Below are 23,296 nucleotides of genomic sequence, written 5' to 3'. Positions count from 1 at the left end.
CTGAGCTGGGCTGCCTATCGACTAATCAAGTAGTCGATAAAAATTTAATTGATTAATCAATTAGTAAATGAACTTCAATATCCCTAGTGGGATAAGGTTGCCAGGTGTCTGGTTTTGAACCGGACAGTCCAGTATTTGAGCTTTCTGTTTGGGGAAAAACATTGAGAAAATATATTAGTATTTTCTAAATAAGATGTAATGTAGATTGTGAGGTAATGTCAAGTGTGTCCAGTATTTTTGTTGAAACCATCTGGCAACCCTAAGTGGGGATCTTAGCGTACAGTTGTTTAAACGATTAACTGATAAGCCTGGGTTTATCATTTAATCCAAACAACTACACACCCGCACACACCACTTGCTTTCTCTGTATAGGGGAGGCGGGAGCCAGCTTTTAAGCTGGCTCTTCATGAGCACCAGGTCCTCTTCTCACCCTCCTCCCCCCCGTGCTCCTGCCTCTTTATCAGAGGCAGCAGTGTTGGGGGGCAGGTGGGAGCAGATACCCATGTCTCCCACAGAGGTGAGGGAGGGGGCAGGCGAGAACCAGTGTGGGGGAGGAGCTTGGGCTCCCTGTGGATAGGGGCTAGTGCCACTAATTCAGGCTTCATCAAACCAACAAGGGAGAAAGTTCCAAAGTGAAACTATCTGTATACTTGAGCCAGGTCTATACTAGAAACTTTTGCAATGTAGCATTGGTGGTTAAAAATGTAATTTTTGAGGCATTTCTTATACCAGCAAGAGTCCTAGTGCAGATATAGCTATATGGAATAAAAAATGCATGACAAATTACTATACAGTATATGTGCAAAAGCACTTTTTCTAGTATAAGCAATGTCTACACTGAGAGGGTTTGCCAGCATGTACCAGCAAACTTTTTCTAGAACAGATCTGGCCTATAGACAGCTTATTTAGAAGCAGAAAAGCTTCTCAGAGGGTGGAATCAGAGTAGAAGAAGATTATATGTACTTGTTTAGGAGAAAAGTTCATAGAATGGTTGACCATTTTGTACAAAAGCCAGAAAACAAAAATCATGACAAATGCTTTCATTGGATGCTTTTATACAATCGGGCCAACGCTTCTATTTTTAGTCCCAGAACTGCTGGAGTGGATGAGTTACATCATACATTTTAAAATTGTCAGAATTAATTGCATTCTGTAGAAAAAAATAAGTCTTTAGCTGAAATGGTCTAGTGCTTCTTCAGTTTAGACAACTATCTCCTGTCAATATCAAAACGCAGTCTGCAGTCTCTCCGGATCTCCTCCTACAAGTATGAAATAAATCTTAGGGAAATCTCAGACCATGCCTACAGGCAAAGGTAATCCTTCTGTCTATTTTAATTAACTGATTATTACATCTTTAGGAATAAGTAATAGCTGCTATTATTTAATCTTTTGTGAGGTAAATCTTGTCTCCTTAAAACTTTTTTGAAAGAAAGGGATATGTTCTCAACAACTGAGTAAAAAGAGCTTAGGTAAAAATGTAAATAAATGCAAGACTTATCCACATGCTTTACAACTAGTATCCTTTGTACTAGTGTCCAGACTATTAATGGTCATAAATCTGTAACTAAAAAAAAAAAAAGAAACCACAAGTTAATTTTAAATTATTGTGCAAGTTAAAGACTGGTGACCCTCTCCTCACTGACCTACAATTATACCAGTGTTCCTTCAACTAGGATCCGAGTCTGGGGTCTTGCATTTCCTGCATCACTTGGGTTAAAAATAGAAACAAAGGAGCCTAACTCCTTATCATTACTTAAGCTTCTATGGGCCAGTCAAACAAAAAGGAGAAAACTTCAGAGAAAATTGGCTTTTGTGATCTTAAAATCGGCTGCTTTACAAGTTTTGGTGGGAGGATAAGGAATTAGGAGGATGCTAATGATCTACCTTTGCCTTATATGCCTTATAAGGAAATAGAGGAGCTGAGCATCTGCAATTTCAGTTTTATTCATGGACAGTACAAGTACTCAGCACCTCTGAAGATCAGACTCAAGAGAGATGATATAACATCTAAGGGCAGAAGTGCCTCTGTCAATCTTAGGAATGGTATTGACAGTCTCCGGGGGGGAGGGGAGAGTAAGCTCTAAGGTCTTTAGAACTCAGTGATGCCCTGGAAAAATAAGTAATAATAAAGGGTAAGGTAAAAACAATGGCAGAATAGATTGGCATCCTCAATCTCACAGCTAGCCAGAACATTTCTTAGATTTCTGAGGCCTCAAACAAGAGCTAAATCCCAAATTCTTTGCTTGGGAGTAAGGGAAATTCAGTTCATGAGCTGCTTCCTCCCCTTGTGGTCCTGTTCATACCAAGTTGGGTGGGTGAAGTAATAATTTGTTTTAACAGGGAGACTGGATGGAGTGAAGAGAAGGAGGTGGAGGCATCTTGTGAGATGCATTTTCCATGGAATGAAGTATCCTGAAAGAGTAGGCCCTCAATTGGCTTTACTTAGTTTAAGGATGCCCTTTCATGTCAGAGTGAAATCATCCGTTCTCTAATAATCCTTCTCCAAGAAGAGAAGAAATCATGTATTTTCATAGAAATGCTTGAGCTGCATTGGATGTGGATGTCCCATATCTTAATGCTACATATAAGTTGCATCTCTCTAGTTAGTGTGTGTCAGATGTAAAACAAAAGTGAATTTCTCTTTGCTTCATATTGAAGACTGCATCTTATCCTTCCTGTTCTTGTCCACATTGATTTTTTTTCTTTGTATTAATCCTGGATATTAAAAAAAGAGAGCCATTGAAATGGATAAAGTGAGCAAGACACACATGCTTGGGATATGCATGAACCAGAATTTGTAACTGGTTTTAGTCTTTTCTACATTTCTTCACTTCCCTCTCCTCTAAAATTTTCAGAGCTTAAGATGGAGAGAGAGAGAGAGAGAGAGAGATTTTTTGGTCCATTTGTAACACAATTTTCATGGGACATGTCACATTTTATATTCTCTGACTGGAAAAAAGTTTTACTTTTACCTGCAATAATAATATTGTTCAAGGGTGATATAGGCTTAATACTTAGGTCTCACTAGGACTTCTGTATTGAGAGCAGAATACAGTACTATTGATGAAAACAAACTTTCAAATGTAAAGGTTCTTTATTGTGTTGTAGCCTAATGTGCGCTCTATTATATGTGCTAATATAGTTAGTCTTTTGATTAATTCATTGGGAAACATTTGCAATTTAAATTGCAAAAGAAAGCAACCTTCACTGCATTCTTATTGCTCAGTGTTTCACTGCTATGCTTTTTTTCAGTAAGTTTGCTATGTAATAAATTAGCTCATGCAAATGAATGCATCTGTCTTCATTTCTCTTTGCCATTAGTTCATTATGCAGACATTAAACCCCAGAGAACAAGTAAAGAAATTGATTATGAAATACAGAGCACAAAGCCAGGAGGGAGGAAACTTCTGAATTATAGATATTTTTCCATTGGCAAACATCTTTAACAGAAATAGAAATCCCTCTGGATTTGAAATACTTATTGGCAGCTAAGGCCATCAGCACTTCTGTGATTCAGCACATTTTCCTGCAAGCCAGTATTTTATTTTGCAGTGCTTTAATCCAGCCTTGGCCTTGATGACACCTTTTTCTGATTTTTTTTTTTTTTGTAGTGCACTAATCATTAACTTAATGGTTACATTGAATGGTAAAATAAAGCCCTCTCTCGCCATTAGCAACTCCTTTTTGTAGACCTTAAGTTTCTCACATTTAATTTGGTGCTGTTGTTTCTGAATAATTTAAGTCATTAATTACTGTTAATTTTGTATTTTAAATTCATAATAGCCTATGGATTACATGCAACATTCATCTCGAAATACTCTATATGAGGTACAGGGGGCTGACAGCGACCATGAGTCCACGAGCAAGGTGAAGGGGGGGCCCAGTCTGCACCTCAAGAAGGGGCCTTAGACAGTCAGCCCTGTCCAGACCGCAGAGCTGGGTCCTCCCTCCAGCCCTCAAAGTAATGCGGTGCAGTGCTGTGGGGCTCCCATGGCAGTTCAAAAGGGCCCAGGACTCCAGCCACTGCTGCCATAGCAACAGTTGCAGCTGGGAACACTGGGGCCCTTTGCACCCCTCCACTCCCAGCCCATTGATGGGCCTGAAGAGATACCATTTAATATCAAAATTAAGTACTCTTTAGGGCTGTCAATTCACATGCGTTAATGCCTGCGATTAACACAAGGCAGGATTAACACGTTAATTATTTAATGCTTTAATCACAGGTGTTAATGCTGCACTGCACCTTTGAAGTGCTGCTCTGGCGCTTCAAGGGGCAGTGCAACATGGAGCCTGGGATCAGCTATGGTGTCCCCATCTGATGCCAGGCTCCAATGCCCCTGTGAAACACACGGAGGCACCATTTCAAAGGGGCAGCCTTCTCACATCTGAGCGGGGATCAGCTGTGTCGCAGCTGCCCCTTTGAAATGCCACCTCTGTGTGTTTCAAAGGGGCAGTTTCAAAGTTTCCGGGTGACATTTCCCCAGAACCCTGGGTCAGCTGGGGAGTCCCCAGTTGATCCTGGGTTCTGGGGAAATGCTGTAGGGAGCCTGTGATCAGCTCTATAGTCCCCAGCTGACCCTGGGCTTCACAGCAGCTGCCCCTTTGAAATGCCAGAGGCAGAGTTTTCAAGGGGCAGCTGCTGCACAGCTGTGGGGCAGCTGCCCCCTTTAAAACACTGTCTCTGGCATTTCAAAGGCGCGGCTGCTGTGGATCCCAGGGTCAGCTGTGTACTCCCTAGTTGAGCCTGGGCTTGGTGCGACAGCAGTCCCCAACTGGGGACTGCCCAGGTGATCCTGGGATTCCCGCAGCATTTCCCCAGAACCTGGGATCAGCTGACCCTGGATGCCACTGAAATGCCACACAGAATGCTTTATGCTGCCCCTTGGAAATGCCATCCCGGCGCTTCAAAGGGGTAGTGCTGCATGGAGCCCAGGGTCAGCTCAGGACTCCAGCTGATCCCGGGCTCCATGCAGCGCTGCTCCGTTGAAATGCTGCTGTGGCTGTGGCTTTCAAAGGGGAGGCAAACACGATTAATCAAGCAGTTAAATTTTTTAATCACTTGACAGCCCTCGTAATCTTTAATAATTTCCAGCACAACAGTTTCTGTTATGTGAACTGAAGCCTGGAGGTTCTGAATCTTCCCTTCCTCGATTCCTGGTAGCTGGAGCCTCACACACCATCCCTCTGGCTGCTGAAGCCCAGAACCCCATGACCCCCCCTCTCCTCCCCACCTGCTGGGCCCTGGAATTTTTTATAGCATGTTAGCCTCAGAAGGGGGGAGGGGATTGAAAACACATGATCTAGACTATCCTTAGTGTTTGTCTAACCTGCTCCTAAAAATATCAGTGATGGAGATTCCACAGCTAGGCAATTTATTCCAGTCTTCTCCTCCAGCTGCCATTTTTTCCAACAGCAGACACATTAGAAATGTGCCCTTCGATAAAACAAATGAGTAAACAAACAATAAATGTTTGTGATTACCATTCAAAAGTCAGTATAACTCTGTTATGCTTGTCAGATCTCCCATATCCATATATTTCCTACAATAATAGGCCACATGAAGTTTTAACATCTGAGAAAATAGATACATCAGTGCAAAAGATCACTAATAAGCAACATCTCCACCAGCATCGCATCCAATTCCCAGACTGCAGTTTACATTAACCCTGTGTGATATGTCTGGATCTCACATAGCTCAAAAAATAGTGCAATGTCTGATAGTAAATGGGATCATTACCACAGATAGCTTACCATTATTTAGAAACAAATGTTGCCATCTCTGCAACTGTATTTCATGCTACTAGGTTGCTTTGTGTCAGAGGGGTAGCTGTGTTAGTCTGAATCTGCATAGATAACGAGAAGTCCTGTGGCACCTTATAGGCTAACAGATTTATTAGAGCATGAGCTTTCATGGGCAAAGATCCACTTTGCCAGATGCATGTCACAGGTTGCATTGGATGCTGTCCTTTTCTGTAACAGGGCTGTCTGACTTATTCTCTAGAACAATGTTTCTTAAACTGTGTTCTGCGGTACACCGGTGTGCTGCGAGGCAGTTGGAGGTGTGCTGCAGAAAATAGAATTAAAAATGGCCACCCTTAAAGGGGAAGGCAACCTTTTTTTGCTCAATAACTTCCCCCGACCCTTTTTTCTCAATAACTTTCCCCCGACCCTTTTTTCCCCCACCTTTTTTTATTTTATTTTTTTTCCTCAACAAAAAATCCTCGGTGTTCCTCATAAAAAAAAATTGTTTGGTGTTCCTCAGTCTTAAAAAGTTTAAGGAACACTGCTCTAGAAAAAGGATATCAAACTGCTAAGTACCTTGATTAAAATAATAATCTGTTCCCAAGGCTGACAGGGTCAGATTAGTTGTTGGGCTAACAAGTAGCTGTACTTACATAGGGAGAAATCATAGCCCAATTGACTTTGTGAGGCCAGGATTTTACCCGCAGTCTTCTAAATGGGAGTGACAAAAGATGAGTTCACAAGGAAAACCATAAGCAGATTGTGAGTACTAAAATGAAATCCTGTGCTTCAAAGGCATCTGCTAGGGCTTTAAACCTCCCAATTTCTCCATAAATTAGGAACCTAATTGATTTACTTGGTATAAATCATAGGTTCATGAAGCTTAGATGCACAAAAGCTATCCCAAAGGATGTCAGCTTTTATTTTAATTCCAAAGTGGGAATTTTTGCACTATTTTAATGAAGCCTCTATGTGCCTTGGTTTCCCCTATATGGTGCATTGTTACCTAGCAGGTGAAAAAGGACCATATGCTCTCAGTTCAGGCTAAGACATAGGTGTGAAAGGTAAGAGCCTGAGGTACCATATCAGTGGAGCTCTTGAGAAGACAATGACAAACAATTGCCCAGATATGGACACCAAGCAATCAGTGGCCAGAGAGATATGGTCTTCCTTCACCTCTCAGGAGGAAGCTAGGACTCATTTCCCCAGCTCAGGAACAAAGAACGTAGGGAGAAGTGTGAGGGTGAAAATTAAGTGCTAGCTGCGGGTAAGCCATGGAGGGCAAACCTGGGAGTCTGATGAGGGAGATTAGATGGAGGAACAGACAGAGCTTGAACAATCAGTGTGGTTCATTAGTTTAGCAGGGCTCTGGCTACCCAGACTGGGCTATGCTTTAACCTTGATGTGTCTCCGCTCATCAAGGACTCCCTGTGCTGTGTTCTTGCTGAAAAACTCTACTTTTGACAGTGCTGGATGAGTGTCCCTCTGGATGCTGATGTAGTACACTGCTCTCTGACTGTATGGGTGTCCCTCAGGTGGGTTTCTCTCAGGAGGATTCACTGAACAGCACTTACAGTGTAAAGTAGGAGTGCTAAAGACCACAATCTAAGGAGACAGTGAAGCTGATGGGCTTACTCTGGTGGAAGAATGGAACCCCAAGAAGGTCCAGTACACTGAGAGGTCCTCCCAGAGTCTGTTCCAAAGCTGAGACCATAGCACCAATCCTGTGGGTCCATGGCAAGCACTTTAAGCAATTGGTTCAATATTATTTTTCTCAGGGCACGTCTAGATTACATGGCTCCGTAAACAGAGCCATGTAGATTTGTTTACTCAGCAAACGGAAATGAAGCAGCAATTTAAATAATCGCCGCTTCATTTAAATTAAAATGGCTGCCGCACTGTGCCGATCAGCTGTTTGGCAGCACAGCGCTGTAGTTTGGACGCTTCGTGGTCGACATCAAAGGCATTTGTCGACCTCCCCAGTAAACCTCATCCCACGAGGCATAACGGGGAGATCAACAAATGCCTTTGATGTCTACTGCGAAGCGTCCAGACTACAGCGCTGTGCTGCCAAACAGCTGATCAGCACAGCATGGCAGCCATTTTAATTTATATGAAGCGGTGATTATTTAAATCTCCGCTTCATTTCCCTTTGCCTACAACCCTAATCTACATGGCTCCGTTGACAGAGCCATGTAGTCTAGACATGCCCTCAGATATGCCAGTCACATAATGTTGTTAACATTTCTCTACCAAATTCCAGTGGCATCTACACTGAAAGTCTGTTATAACAGATTTTTTTTTTTTTTGAGCAACCCTTATGTGACAAGCTATGTATTGAGTTTTATACACGGGAAAGAAAGCTCTCCTACTTCGTGGCATGCTTTGAGAGCAATATGTGATCACGTTCCCTTTTAAATGAATCAAAAGAAAAATCTCCCATTAATATAATTTCTCTAAAGGACAATAGGTAACATCTGTAGAGAATGTGAGCATTCATTTTCCAAAGTCTAACCCTTCTAAAGAGAGACAATGGCAAATATAATTATCATGCCAAATCTCCCTGAATACTAAAAAGTAGGAATAGAATATTTCAGCTGTGTATAACCTATAGATTAATAGGAATCTTACTTCCTATGTACTTAATATTTCTATTTATTAATCTAAATGGGGGAAAGTCTTCTACCTCTGCTTTCCAGAGAGCAGATGCTATTTAAAACTTCATATTTCATAATATTTTAAAAATTCATTAACATTCTGTATTTATAACTGTGAATAATAGTTTAACACAGTAGGATATAAATCTGGTTTAGCAAGTTCTATTCACATCCTCATACCGTTGATTGTATCCGTGTATGTAAGGGCCACAGCAAGAAGCTACAAAAATGAATGAGGGAAATTTCTATCTTGTAACCCATGTAAAACAAAAAAAAAAGAGAGAGTATAAATTATTGGTAATTACAGCAGTCTTGGGGTTTTATAATACCTACACGTAATGAATGAAATTTAAGCATAACCCAAGAGTCAAATATCTTCACATAAATAATGCTGCTCCCTTCTCTCAAAGGCTATTTCTTCATCCAAGGAAATAACCCACTCCACCTGTTCCCACAAATGCATAGAACTTAAAAGTGTTCTAATATTAATGGCAGAATGACTTCCTGTAATAAATCCTGGTGATTAAACTGTGATGGTTGCCTAGCTGCAAGCGATCATGGCCTCATTTTATATGTTTTGTGAAATCAGAATATAGTCCTGACCATAAGCCCATATACTTGGTGCTTTGAAAAGGCCAATTTCTCAAAGCTAAAAAGTATAATTAGAAAAATTGAGTGTTGGGGGGAATAACATAAAATGTGAATGATAATTGGGACTTATTTAAAAATACTTTATTAGATGTCTAGAATAACACAATTCCAAAATAATAAAAGAAGGCTTAAAATCATTCTGATTAAGAGGGGAGTTTAAGGCAACAGTAAAAATAAGTGAAATATACAAATCAAATGGAAAAATTGATGTTAACAATGAGTATACATCAACATTTAGGGAATGTTGACAATTGAGAAGAGATTTTGTGACCAATAAGGTTAAAAACAATAAAAGGAATCCCAGCAGTAATATAGTTATAATATTAGGTTTGAATATTAAAATTGTCAATTATAGTAAATAAGGCATTAGTAGTCAAATAAATATTTGTTTAGTATTTGTAAAGAAATGAGATGATATTATTTCCTTATCACTGTAAAGATATCAATTTCTAATTTATCAGTAACAAGGGATGATGTTAAAAAGCAACTATTGAAGTTTAATGTTTTTAAATCCATGGATCTGAGTAATTTGATCCCAAGAGTATTAAAAGCATTGACCAAGTAACTCTCTGAACAATTAATGTTGATTTTTTTAAAAATAAACCTTGCAACATTGGGGATAGTTCTAGATAACTGGGAAAAAGTCAGTCATGACAGTATTTTAAAAGGGTAAATTGGATGACTTTTGTAACTTATAGGCTGATTAGCCTGACATAAATTCTGAACAAAATTATGGAAAGGTGATATCGAAAGTAATTGGCAAAGAATTAAAGGATGGTTTCATAATCATTGTTAGTCAACATTTTTTATGAAGAATGGGACTTGTCAGAGAAAATTGTTATTGCTTTAAGTGAAATCTCAAGTTTGGTCATAAAGGTAACTGTTGTCATACTGTAATAGTCTTCTATAAGGCATTTGACTTAGTCATGTAAGAAAGTCTGATTTGGGAGTAAAAAGCACTATATAACAATAGCAGAGTGGGTTGTTTCTTTTGGGGTTCAAAAAGGATCTATTCTTGGTAGAATATCTAATACTGTTTATTAATTAACTGAAAGAAAGTATAAAATCATTACTGCTAACGTTTTCCAATGACAAAAATGGGTTGAGAGGTAAATAGTGACAAGTCATTTATACAGATGGACCTGGATTATTTTGTGAGGGGGGATCAATAGAAAAATATACGTTTTAATACAGTTGAATGAAAGCAGTGTGTCAGGATGATAAGTTTGTCAGGCCTGTCAGAAGTTGCTAACCGAGTCCTAAACCCATTGCCAGTAGGCATTAAGGATGTTAAGAGGTGACTAATTGGCTAATTGTCTAGTTCATACAGGCAGGCAGCACCACAGAGATGATGCTGGGGGGAACTGACTTTTAAGGTGGCTTCCCCCAGCACTGGCTCCTGCCTTCCCTTCCTTGCTGCCTCTTTATCGGGGCAGCAAGGGGGGGATGCCAGGAGTCGAGTAGTCAACTCGACTACCGTAAAATCACGACTATAATGCACATCTATGTATAATGTGCACCCTAACTTTGCTATGTCAAAATCATGGAAAAAACTGAACACCTATCTATAATGCACACCCTGAATTTGCTGTATTTCCTTCCCTTTTGGATTGCTGGTCAACTGCACGTGAGCGCACAAGTATATAATGCACGGCGTTTCGATGCTCTCTTTGTGATACCATGAGTTGTCTGCGATCTTACACTACAGCTGAAAAACTTAAGGTACTTAGGTATGCTGAGGCTCATGGCAACAGAGCTGCCAGCTGTGAATTTGATGGCATAGCAGAGTCTAACATTCAGCTTTGGAGATGGCAGAAAGAGCGCCTGCAAGCATTGCCTCAGATGAAGATGGCTGAGAGAGGTAAAAGCGCTGAATATCCTGAGGTGGAGGCCAAGCTGCTTGAGTGGATTGCTGAGCGTCGACAGCAAGGCAGTGGTGTTAGCATTATGGTGGTTCGAATGAAGGCTTTGACTTTTGCGAAAACTTGTGCTAACACAGTTTAAAGCTTCGCATGGCTGGAGCAATCGATTCATGCATCAGCATGGCCTATTGGTCCAATGCCGAATGACAATCGCGCATAAGCTACCTGTGGACTCTGACACCGTTACTACAGTTCCAAAAGTTTATCATAAAACTACACAAGGAGCACAGGTATGACCTTTCATTAATCGGTAAAGCAGATCAGACACCTTTAAATTTTGATAATCCTTACGATAGACCGTTTGAAGTGAAAAGTGCCAAGACCACCTCAATTGCTACCACAGGGCATGAAAAGTCGAGGTTCATTGTAATGCTTGCTTGCATGGCCGACGGAATGAAGCTGCCTCCTTATATTGTCTTCAAGTGCAAGACAATGCCAAAGAATGTTATATTCCCGAACACTGTTCACGTGCATGTTCACCCTAAAGGCTGGATTAACAAAGCTTTAATGCTTGATTGGCTACAGATGGTTTGGGCGAAGCGGCTGGGTGGATTTATGAGAAAGCGGTCTGTAATAGTTTTGGATGCATTTCATTGTCAGGATCAAGAAAAGGCTTCAGCAGTACAAAACAGACTTTGCAATTATTCCTGGTGGAATGACCAAAATGTTGCAGCTGCTTGACGTGACAGTTAACAAGCCAATGAAAGATGCACTATGCAGGAAATGGAACACCTGGTTGTTGGAAGGTGAACATACATTTACTGCAGGTGGACGTATGCGAACTCTGACGCTGCAAGACATGACCCAGTGGATAGCAGATGTCTGGCTTCAACTTGATCCTGCCATCATAAGGAAGGTGGTTTCTGAAATTCAGCATCTCTAATGCTATGGATGGCAGCAAGGATGATGTCCTGTGGACAGATCCGAGCAACGATGAATCAGCCGAGGGCGAATTATGCGAAGATTACAATGACTTGTATTACCTGGATGAAGATGTCGAGGGCTATACCCTGGAAGATATTGCTCGTCTGTTCGAAGATTATTCTAACTACAGTGAATTCAAGGGCTTCAAAGATGAGTAGAAGATCAATTAACATATTTGCGTGTTTGAGCTGTGGTGTTGATTTCTTTACTTTTACTTACTTTTTTGAAAGTGTATATGATTGCTTGTCTATGCTAATAAAATTCAACTTAACCTCCAGTGTCTAGCAATTAATTAACTGACGCGGATCTGCCAAATGAAAACTTAAAAAAATTATTCCTGTAGATAATGAGCACCCGGACTTTGACGCTAAAAAGTCCGGAAAAAAAGTGCGCATTATACTCGTAATTTTACGGTAGTCATTTACATCCCTAGTTGGCATTGGTCTGTGCCACATGAGGTTGTGTGGGTCAGTAGAGGTTTCACACGGATATTGGATATAGAGATTAAAGGGAACATGACTTAACTAGACCAACTGGTTCAGGTACTGGGGCAGCTAAGTAATAGAAGACAGTAAGCTTGAGCATCAGATACAGTGCAGACTAGGAAGTGCTTGAAGAATGTGAAATCATATCTCAGGTGTGTTGAATATGACAAGTATATGCCACTGAGATTGAAAGCTCAGTTATGTAGTTCATCCGGTAATGCTGTACTGGTGCAGAAGCATGGGTGATAAAAGAACAGCAAGTGCAATGCCCATAGGTGCTTGAAATGAGATTTCCTCATGAAATAAAAAGTGTTACATGAAAGGACGGATGACAACATGGTTGCAAGTCAGAATTTGTGATGTGGCTGACAAAATTCAGAAAATACTAATTTCACTGGTTCAGGCACATACAGAGGATGAATGAAGAGGACCTTGTGGATTTAACATGGCAGAAGAGGGTGATAGAAAAGAGATTCCAATGAAAGCTGAGGAAGTAGTGGATGGATTACACAAAAGGAGATTGAGTAAGTGGATATCAGTGCCACCTCTTATAAAGGAAGGTGTCAGATGCTTGTATAAGAACCCAACCCAGATGATGGGATAAGGGGAAGGCGAAGTAGTAGTCTCTGAGTAAGTCCCAGCTCTTAAAGGAATCAGTTACAGTCATCCTAGTCAGTGTAATTCAAATTGATCTCTCTATATTCAGGCCCTCCTCTCTTACACCACACTCACTCACTCTTGGAGCCTGGGCACTTTTAGATTTTCAGAGTATAGGGGTTTTGTTTTTGTTCATTTGTTTGCACAAAAAATCCATACAAAATATAGTGTAAAAGAGCATCTCAAGCAAAGTAATTGCAAACACCACAGTGCATTCAAAAGACCAAAATTGAGAGCTAAATTTTCCCATTCAGAGCCACAAACCCCTTCTTCTTTTGGTATTGATTCCACCCCCTATTTTTTCTCCACAGAAACAAAGCAGCAATGTCTTTGACCTAAGATACAAAGAATCTATCATCTGTGTAGTCTCTGGCATGGGATCACTGCACATCAGAGTGCTGTCATGACTGCTGTTTGGGGTCGCTTATTTATGATTTTATGCCATGCCCTATTTGTGCTCTGTGTCAAATGTATAAGACTCTGGAGAGGGGGAAATGGTAATCTAGTCATTGCAACTTTATCCTAATTAACTAGATCAAATATTTCACTCTGCTTCTTGGGATGACACATCTCACCCACCAACTGCAAGATGAAAATACAGTAGAACTTGCATTGAAAGAAATCAGACTTAGAGAAGAAGAATTTTTCCTGGTTTATATTATTAGTGTTTGCACTGCATTGCTGTCATTCAGTATCTGTTTCTTACCCCCTCTACAGCCATCACTAATGAAAAGTCAGAGATTTCCACAGAAGAGAGAAAACTATCTTACTAAAAAACAAACAAACCAACAAAAACACCACCACCATTAAAGATGTTTACCTTAGGCGAGGTCAGGAGGCCTAATCTACTCTTTCCATACAAATTCTGCTTTCATTTTAATTGGAAAGTTCAACATCATGGGTAAATCTGTTTGTTTCATAAACCCAACCATGTTTCTGAAACATGGTATCATTTGTGATGTGATATCTGTACTATTAGCCAACCTGGTGTTTTTGTTGAATTCTCCAGCATTGTTGTCCCAGCAGCGTAGGAGTGGCTGTGAGCGTTTCTAGCCCTGTATAACCCTGTACAGATATGAAAAGCCTTGTCTGTGCCTGCTGTATATCAGCTCCTTACGCCCACAAGCAACACAAGCCCTTGCGTTTAGGCCTCATAGGCTCTGCTGTCACTCTGCAGGTTAGCAATAGGCACATTCCAGCCTCTGAGCATTTACCTGGCGTGTCCGGCCCCTCATCCATGGAACACTGTGCACACCAATTTACTGCTCCCAGAACAACTGTGCACCTCAAATCCCAGCTCCACTTAGCTCACAGCCCGGGCTGCTGACAGAATTGATGGACAAGATGGGGGAGCCTGACTCCTTACCCAGGACTGGAAAAGAAGGGGTGTTTATATGTCAATGATATTGAAGTGGCACTGCTATATAAAGAATATTGCATATTGTGCACACTATGCTTGGCTCAGGCTTGTACCACTATTAACATACTTTCAGGGTCCTAAATTCACTCTCAGATTTTTTATAGAGGGAAAAAAAGCAATATTTTGTTCCATGGTGTTTCTTAGTGCTGTAGTGTATTGATTTTTTTCAGTGCACTTTGAGGAGTCTCATGGGTTGTTATGTTTCAGAGAGGTAGCCATGTTAGTCTGTTTCAGCAAAAATAACAAAAAGTTCAGTGGCACCTTCAAGACTAACAAATGTATTACACTTCATTGTAGATGCAAGACACTACTTGAAATTTTCATTTATATGTCTGTGATTCTCAAGGCTCTGCCCTTAAATGGGACACTATCTAACTTCTGGTTTTGCAGTGGTAATTGTGGCTGCTAAATTATGCTCAAATAATTATATTTGAGGCTACCCTTCAAAATCAGGTTCTAGAAGATATGGCATTCTGATGTGGTGTTATTGGACATAAGACAGATTTTACCATCCTTACTCTCAGAAATTGCACTGGATTCTGCAATTAGTCCCATTAATAACAGTCAGACTATTTGTGGAGAAAAGTATTACTCAATGTAAGCTGACAGAACTGGATCCTAGATTAATAAGTATTATGGTAGTAGAAACTCTGTTTTAGAGAGAGATACATTATATTTCTTCCCGAAATCATCTTATGTCTGGGTATTCTAGTTAGCATTGACATCTAAGTAATGACCTCAATATTAGTCTGGCTCCAAAATTCAGTTATATCGTTTACCCACTGTTTATTTTATCCTAGCAATTTGTAGTACAATAAATGTATTTAATTCAAATTTTGGTTTTAAAGAAAGAGAAAGAAAAGAAAGCTATTTGAGAATATGAAATTGAATATAGAAAAAAGTTACTTTTTATGTAAGATTTCCTACACTTTGTATTTATTGGCTGTCTAGAGTATACTAGTCCATTGGTGCATTTTTTAATAACCTGTTATGGACTATCTACATCAGATTTATCTATATGTAGAGCTTTGTGGACCGAGCCTGTGAATTGTAATATAAAGAGAAGACAGATATACACATTTTTTCTTATTAAAATACAAAATTACTTCCTTGGGAGGTAGATTACATACTTTTTTAAAAAACAACATCTGTGATACTATTTAAATTTTAATAATGCCAATAACTTTCTTTCAACAGAGGAATTCAAGGGCTCGACAATAGTTGAATTAATGAAAAAAGAAGGCACCACCCTGGGGCTTACGGTATCAGGTGGAATTGACAAGGATGGGAAACCAAGAGTATCTAACCTTCGTCAAGGAGGAATCGCTGCTAGGTAACCACATCTCAAGCTACAAAATACATTATATGATATGATTGCTTCAAAAATACATACCGCATCAAAAAGGTCACTAATAAGTAAGTGACTACCAGCATCTGTAGGGCAGCACATCAGAGCAGAGAAGCTCTATAAAAAGCATTTCAATAGTATTTGAACCATTGCAACCCTCAAGGCTGCTCTGATACATACAAGAAGTACTGACACATTGTTTCAAGAATAATTTATTTTTTTATAAACTGTTTAAATTTAATTAACTGCTGTTCTTGAATAAAACCTACAAAACACACTGGCTGTGTCTAGACTGACAAGTTTTTCCGCAATAGCAGCTGATTTTGCGGAAAAACTTGCCAGCTGTCTACACTGGCCGCTTGAATTTCCGCAAGAGCACTGACGATCTCATGTAAGAAATCAGTGCTTCTTGCGGAAATACTATGCTGCTCCCGTTCGGGCAAAAGTCCTTTTGCGTAAAGCTTTTGTGCAAAAGGGCCAGTGTAGGCAGCTCAGATTTGTTTTGCGCAAAAAAGCCCCGATTGCGAAAATGGTGATCTGGGCTTTTTTGCGGAAAAGCGTGTCTAGATTGGCATGGACGCTTTTCCGCAAAAAGTACTTTTGTGGAAAAGCGTCCGTGCCAATCTAGACGCCCTTTTCCGCAAATGCTTTTAACGGAAAACTTTTCCATTAAAAGCATTTGTGGAAAATCATGCCAGTCTAGACGTAGCCACTATGTATCACATCAAGGAAAAATATAGTTGAAAATCTCAGACAAGGTACTATCATAGTTTCGAATGGCTGTTGATTACCTGCTTATTTTAAATTTAAATAAAACAAACCATAGCTCATTTGCCTGCTTCCACAGAGAAAGCAGAACAAGCTGCTATGGGAGGAGATGTAGCTGGGGAAACTGAGATTAAGGCAAATTATTCCAAGTAACTGAGCAGAACATATGTCAGTGGGCTCTGGCTTACCTGCTGGAGTTGTGAAGTTGGCTGTGGAGGTAACAACTTGTTCAAAAAATACTTCTGGCAGTAGCCCAAGCAGAGAGAGGTTGGGGGGAGGCAGGGGCTTGAAAGAACACTGATGGAGAGAAATAATCTCAGGTATAGCTAAGTATTGTAACTGGCCTTATTATGCAGTTCCAGTGCATAGGTCAGCTTTTCCTACATCATAATAAACACTGTAAAGCTTCTCTTCTATATATTTTATATATTAAATTAGATTAAATTCTTGAAACATCATTTAGCTATTTGGAAAATCAGCCCAAGAAGGGTTTTACTTGTTTGACTTTAGTTGTGTGGTAAGATTAGTTTTTAATCCACTCTTGAAATGTAATTGAAAGCAACTCTGCTAATGTAGCAAAATGAGATACAAGTTTATGGAAAAGAAAATGTGTCTGTTGCAGAAGTGACCAACTGGACGTGGGAGACTACATCAAATCTGTGAATGGAATCAACCTGACAAAATTTCGCCACGACGAAATCATCAGCCTTCTCAAGAATGTTGGTGAGAGGGTTGTTCTAGAAGTGGAGTATGAGCTCCCTCCAGTCTGTAAGTACTGAAAGGATAAACTGGAATCCTCTAACACATAGAACAGCAGAATATAGAATTTTCAATAAGAGGTTTTAGAAATGTGTGTTTTCTCTGCAGTTAGTGCAGTAATGGTCAAATCAAATGATTATGTAGTATAGGATTTTAAAAATTGCCTAATTGGCTAAGGAGCATAAGTCCTGTTGAAAGCTTCCAAATATAGCCAATGTAAACCATTTCTGGGGAAGAGCATTAAATGAGGACCATGTGAAATACATTTGATATATTCAGAGACAAGAGAACTATGGCGTGGTGTGTGGGAAGATAATAGGAACTGAAAACTCTACTTTGGCTTCCTCTGTGATAATAGAATCATAGAATGCTAGAACTGGAAGAGACCTTGAGAGGTCATCCAAGCCCAGTCCCCTTCCCTGTTTGCAGGACCAAACACTTGATAAATGTTTATCTAAGATGCTCTTAAATATCTCCAGTGAGGGAGATTCCACAACCCTCCTAGGCAATTTACTACAGTGGTTAACCACTCTGACAGATAGGAAGTTTTTCCTAATGTCCAAACTAAACCTCCCTTGCTGCAATTGAATAGTGCCCATTAGTTTTACCAGTGCCCCTGCCTTCCTCCTTTTAAGATACAGTCCTCTTCCATGCATAAAGCCCCACAAAGCCCTCCCAGGGTTAATACTTTGCCTTTATGATTTCTGGAGTTATGGGATCACCCCATAACATCTTTAGGCACTGCCAACTCACTCCTTTCCTCCTGTCCTCTTCAAGTGCCATGCTTCAGCATATGCATGGCAGGAACTTTCTGGGTGATAGACTTACCTGCCTGTCAGTGTACAACTTTGCTGTTGTTTGTATCTCTGCCACCTCACTGATCTCTACCACAGTCTGAGACTCAGGGTTATGTTAGAGTGCACCAGTATAATAAGCAAATCACAGAAGAGGCAAGAGGGATAATGTGAACCAGACAGCCCCCTCTCCCCCCAAAGAGTTTAGAGCAGTGGTTCTCAACTCGTTTCAGTCCACAGACCACCAGGCCAATCAAAAAAATTTTGTGGACCACCTCCAGCACATGTAGCACAGGAAGAACAACACAGCAACTGCTCAGCATGACGGCGGCAGCTACACTGACGCTCAGAGCCTCAGATGGAAGTTACTAGTAACACAATGTGGTTGCGTCCTAGGTGACACTATGGATGACACGCCACATGCTTGTGAACACGGCGTAAAACAGCCTAATAGTGGTGCCTGATCACACCGTGTGACTTTGGACAGTGTTCCTGTGGACCACCAAAAATGTCACCATGGACCACCAGTTGAGAACCACAGGTTTAGAGTGAGGGAGAGAGCTGGCCAACAGATCACCTACTCCCTTAAGACATTAGGCATGGAAGGTTGTTTTAGGCACAGAAGGCAGATGGGGGCAAGGGATGTGCTGGGAGCTGTGGTTGAGAGGGTGAATGGAGAACTTCATGCTATACAAAATGGACTCCAAAATTCAAGTTCGCATTGACACCCAAAGCTCATTGACTACCTTATTGTGGGTCTTGTTATGAAAAGAAGTATACACAGTCCTGTTTAACATCTTTCTTCCCTCACTTCCTAATTTTTAAAAGTGTGTGCATGAGAGAGAGAGAAAGAATTAGTAACAATTGGGAGGTGTTGGGTCAGGGGGGGAGCTGGAGTGAGGGAGAGCTGGAAAGATGGGGGCTGGAACAGGAGGGACTGTTAGTGACAGCTGGTTGGCAAACAGGTAGCTGCTGAAGCTCTGTCAGCCAGATAAGAAAAGTAAGTGCTCTTTCCTATTGCTCATTGACAGGGCTCGACAAACCACTGATTCTACTCGCCCATAGTGAGTAGATTTCAGCCAGTCGCTCCATGAGCCCCATTCACCGGCGCTGCACGGACGCGCAGTGCTGGTCAGGCGTATGCGCAGTGTGGGGCTGGCGAGTAGCTCTCACCGCAGTTTGTCAGGCCCTGCTCATTGACATTGAGCAAGAAGGGTGCATGTCTACAGGGTTCAGCATGTCCTTACTTTGCTCACTTAGGCAGCGTCTCCCCAGCTACACTGTTCTTTATGCCTGTGTGAGGGGGACATGTACTGTCTGTGCTGCCAGAAGTGTGCAATATAGACATACCGTCAAACACAGAGCCAGATCCCTCAGTGGCTGTAATTTGGAATTACTATCTATTGAACTATGTGATTATATGACAGTTTAGGCTAAAGATCTGATCCACAATGTTCGCAGTAAGGTCATGAGATGTAGTTAATTACAGCTTTTAAAAACTTTTACAGTTGAACTGTTCCCATTTTGTGATCAGAAATGCAATCGCTGCCTGGATTAGAAGCAGTGCAGAGCTATGAATCTGATCAGACAGTTTTCCTTTTAAATCTTTCAGCTGTACAAGGATCAGGTGTCATTTTTAGAACGGTGGAAGTTACTTTACATAAAGAAGGGAACACTTTCGGGTTTGTAATACGAGGTAAGTCATCCTTAAATACGAATGGTGTGAAAATCTAGATCAGCACAAGCTAAATAGGGATAAGTTTTTATGATACCATACAATCATATTTCAAGATTTGTTCACCATTTGTAAATCCTGTGTGATTAATTCATGATTTCTTCTGTACTTAATATACTGTGTTTATGAACTCATATAATTCTTTATTTCTAGAGCAATAGTAATAAATACATTATGCCAAGAACATAACTGACTTTGGTTCACATAAGGCCAAATCCTGGTCCCAGTGAAGTTAATAGGAAGTGTGCCATTTGTAATGGGCTCAGGGCTCTTAATGGAGCTAATCTTAGGCCTTGTCTCCACTTATTGGAGGATCCACGTTCTGGCAATCGATCTTCCGGGGTTCGATTTAGTGGGTCCAGTAAAGACCCGTTAAATAGAATGCTGAGGATTCCTCCATTGACCACGGTACTCCTCACTATACTACTTGGGAGCATTTCTCCCATGGATTTCCCTCTGTGAGACTGCCCCTGAAAATCGATGCAAAGTACATTAACTCCAGCTATGCAATTCACATAGCTGGAGTTGCCTATCTTGCATCAGTTTTCTCTGCTAGTTTAGACCTGGCCTTACATAGTAGTTGTTTATGTTAACTATTAAAATTTGATTTATGGTTTAAGAACATCCCACACCTCTAGTATAATGTGAATCCTCATGCTGAATTGGAGAACAGAAAACCTTCATGAAGCTTTTAGACAGTGATACCCACATGGTAAATTGTGGGAGTTTATTAACTCATAGACTTCAGAGTCAGAAGGGACCACCATGATTATCTCTAGTCTATTCCCCTGTATGCTGCAGGTCACAGAACCTCATAGAACCCTAAGCTCAGGGAAAACCATGTCCTGTGTTTTTATTTCAATATTTAGCATCTCCCAGTGGTCACTGTTGGGTTCTTCTAAGTACAATTTTTCCCTTCCTTCTCCTGTCCCCATTTGACCATCCAGCAAAGCATTCAGGATACCTAGTGTGAATGTCCATACAGGTGAGCATAAAGAGTATGTACTGAAAACAAAAAAAAGGAATGGATTTGTGGGGGCTTTTAAGAAATGAAAATCCCCCTTTAACAAATCTTATTCAAAAGGAGCAGTAGAGTAGGAATCCCCTGTATGTAAGCTAGCATAGCACTGCTCCACATGTGCAGACATGTAGGTGTATTTTAGTGGCTTAATAGTTTTTGCTTTTCTAACCAATCTCTAAGTGTGCATGCTGCAACCTTTGGAATTACATTTTGGAAATTAGTTTTCATAAAAAAACCCAGTACAAAGGTCTTTTATTTCATTCCCCTTTTCTAGGTGGAGCACATGATGACAGAAATAAATCTCGTCCTGTTGTAATAACATGTGTTAGACCTGGAGGGCCTGCTGACAGGTAAAATTCATTTTTCTCTGTAGTGAGAGAAAAGTTAGATTGTTTGTGACAAAAGTTAAGAGAGTCATCTGTGGAGCACAGTATACAATGTTCAAATCCAATCCTTTGAAGTTAAAAAAAAATCATGCATTTAATTGTAGTGACAGTAGGCAACCAGAGGAGCTTTGCACACTGTATTTCAAAATGTATTTCTCTTGCACTACAGAAACAAATTATCTAGATGTGTATTTTTTCTGATAACACATTAGAGCTAATCCTAACCTGAGTTATTACTCCTAAAGGAGTTATTACTCACTCCTTTCTCAGGCTTCACTCCCACTCCATCATACCTGAATAAGGAGTTTAGGATATGGCCATATTACGTTGTGTGTGTATGTGTGTATATGTATAGACACACACGTGCATGCACAATGGTTATATATATATATATATATATATATATATATATATATATATATATATATATATATATATATAAAATCTTGTATCTGTAAAAAAGAAGAAAAAAGCTATTTTGGTAAGGTTCTATATGTCAGTTACATTTTCAGAAATGGCATTGGTGTCCTTAGAACGTTAAAGGAGCTAAACAGACAGTTTCTTTAAAGGATGCTGAGTTCTCTAGCTTATGCTTAGAAAGTTTGCTTATGGCTAACATTAATAAACAGACAAGTGTTCAAAAATACTTGCTTTTTTTCTGTTTTCCTCCTACCCTGCCCATTTCTCTGAAACTTGAATTAAGAATAGGAATAATTTTTGCTAATAATTCAGGATGTATTATGATATATGCTTAGGAGGGAGGATGGCATTGCTAGCCAATTTTCTTTCAGATAGCAGGTTGGGAAGAAGTGAACTGTCCAAATGAGTTGAAGGATGTAAATCAGGAGGTGATTCCTCACAGTTGGCAATCTGCCTTTTCATCAATGTGTTTGTGCTTGGAGCATGTGTGAGAGAGAGAGCATATATTGTAACAAAACCAATATCTAATATCAGTCCGCTGTGACTTGATTATTTAGTAATGGGTAGTTTTTCCCATCACTGATTTTCCGATTAAAGCAATTTCCTTTTCACAGTGACCCCTGAACACTTTTAATGTCAAAGTAAATGTTAAAAGTAAAGTCAAGTGGGATGGATGTCAGAAAGAGCGTCAGTGAATCGCTTTGCGCAAGTGGCTATTATCTCCAAACCACATTATGTTAAATTAATAAGGACTGTTCCTTTAACTTCCCTCAGAGAGGGCACAATCAAACCTGGTGACAGGTTGCTGAGTGTGGATGGAATTCGACTCCTTGGAACATCACATGCTGAAGCCATGAGTATTCTGAAGCAGTGTGGGCAGGAAGCAACTCTGCTGATAGAATATGACGTCTCGGTAATGGGTAAGTTGAAATTCTGAGCTTTAGTTCTGGGAGACATCCATGACATTTTACTCTCTATCTCTGATAAGCTACTTCAAAATTGATGATGACCTTTTATACCTCAGATATTCCCATCAGAACCACCTCATTCATATTTTTTGGTTTGTGGGGAGGTGAGCGGAGTATTGTAATTTATAGTCTTGATAATTTGTGGTTTGTAAAGTGAAGCCACACTGTGGATCCTAGCAAAATAACTCTCTCAGTGACTATGTTTGTACAAAGTAGATAAAGGTGTGTACGCATTTCTATCCAGATTGTACAAATGGGAGGCTTATTTGTTGGGGCAGGAGTCCTTATTTTATTTTGCCAATGTAGCTGCCAACAGCACAGAAAAAGCCATCCAACCTCAGATATTCTGAAACAGATGTGCAAAGGAGTGTGAGAGAGCAAGAAGAAAGTAGGAAGGAAAACTGAGAGGTGCAAATTGAGCTTTAATTTTTATGCAGGATCTCGTAGGAATCCAGTGAAGATATTTAATGAAGGACTAAATGTGGCCAGAATATAAGACTAGGTAGATGGTTCTGTATAGCAGAGTTTTGAATAGAAGTTTCCTCTACTTTTGGAGAGACATTCCATCACCTTCGTTTCCTAGGCTTTTGATGAGAACTTGAGCCTAGAGGTGGAGGAGTTATCCGAGCAGCTGGACAC

The 23,296-nt window shown here is 40.2% G+C and overlaps 1 protein-coding gene across 14 annotated transcripts in view; it reads left to right on the top strand.

The window, feature by feature from the left end:
* The window catches only part of GRIP1 (glutamate receptor interacting protein 1), a 509,665-nt gene that overhangs the window by 362,190 nt on the left and 124,179 nt on the right, over nt 1-23,296 (top strand). For all 14 annotated transcript variants that reach the window (XM_075931263.2, XM_075931223.2, XM_075931287.2 and 11 more), the window contains exons 3-7: nt 15,656-15,791; nt 17,197-17,342; nt 19,740-19,823; nt 21,158-21,233; nt 22,464-22,609. In XM_075931263.2, coding sequence (XP_075787378.1) covers nt 15,656-15,791; nt 17,197-17,342; nt 19,740-19,823; nt 21,158-21,233; nt 22,464-22,609 — 588 coding nt within the window. The remainder of the gene's footprint in view (nt 1-15,655; nt 15,792-17,196; nt 17,343-19,739; nt 19,824-21,157; nt 21,234-22,463; nt 22,610-23,296) is intronic.

This window comes from Pelodiscus sinensis, chromosome 1 (genome assembly GCF_052426305.1).
Source record: "Pelodiscus sinensis isolate ZL-2025 chromosome 1, ASM5242630v1, whole genome shotgun sequence".
Lineage (NCBI taxonomy): Eukaryota > Metazoa > Chordata > Testudines > Trionychidae > Pelodiscus > Pelodiscus sinensis.
This window is presented reverse-complemented; position numbering and strand designations above follow the sequence as displayed.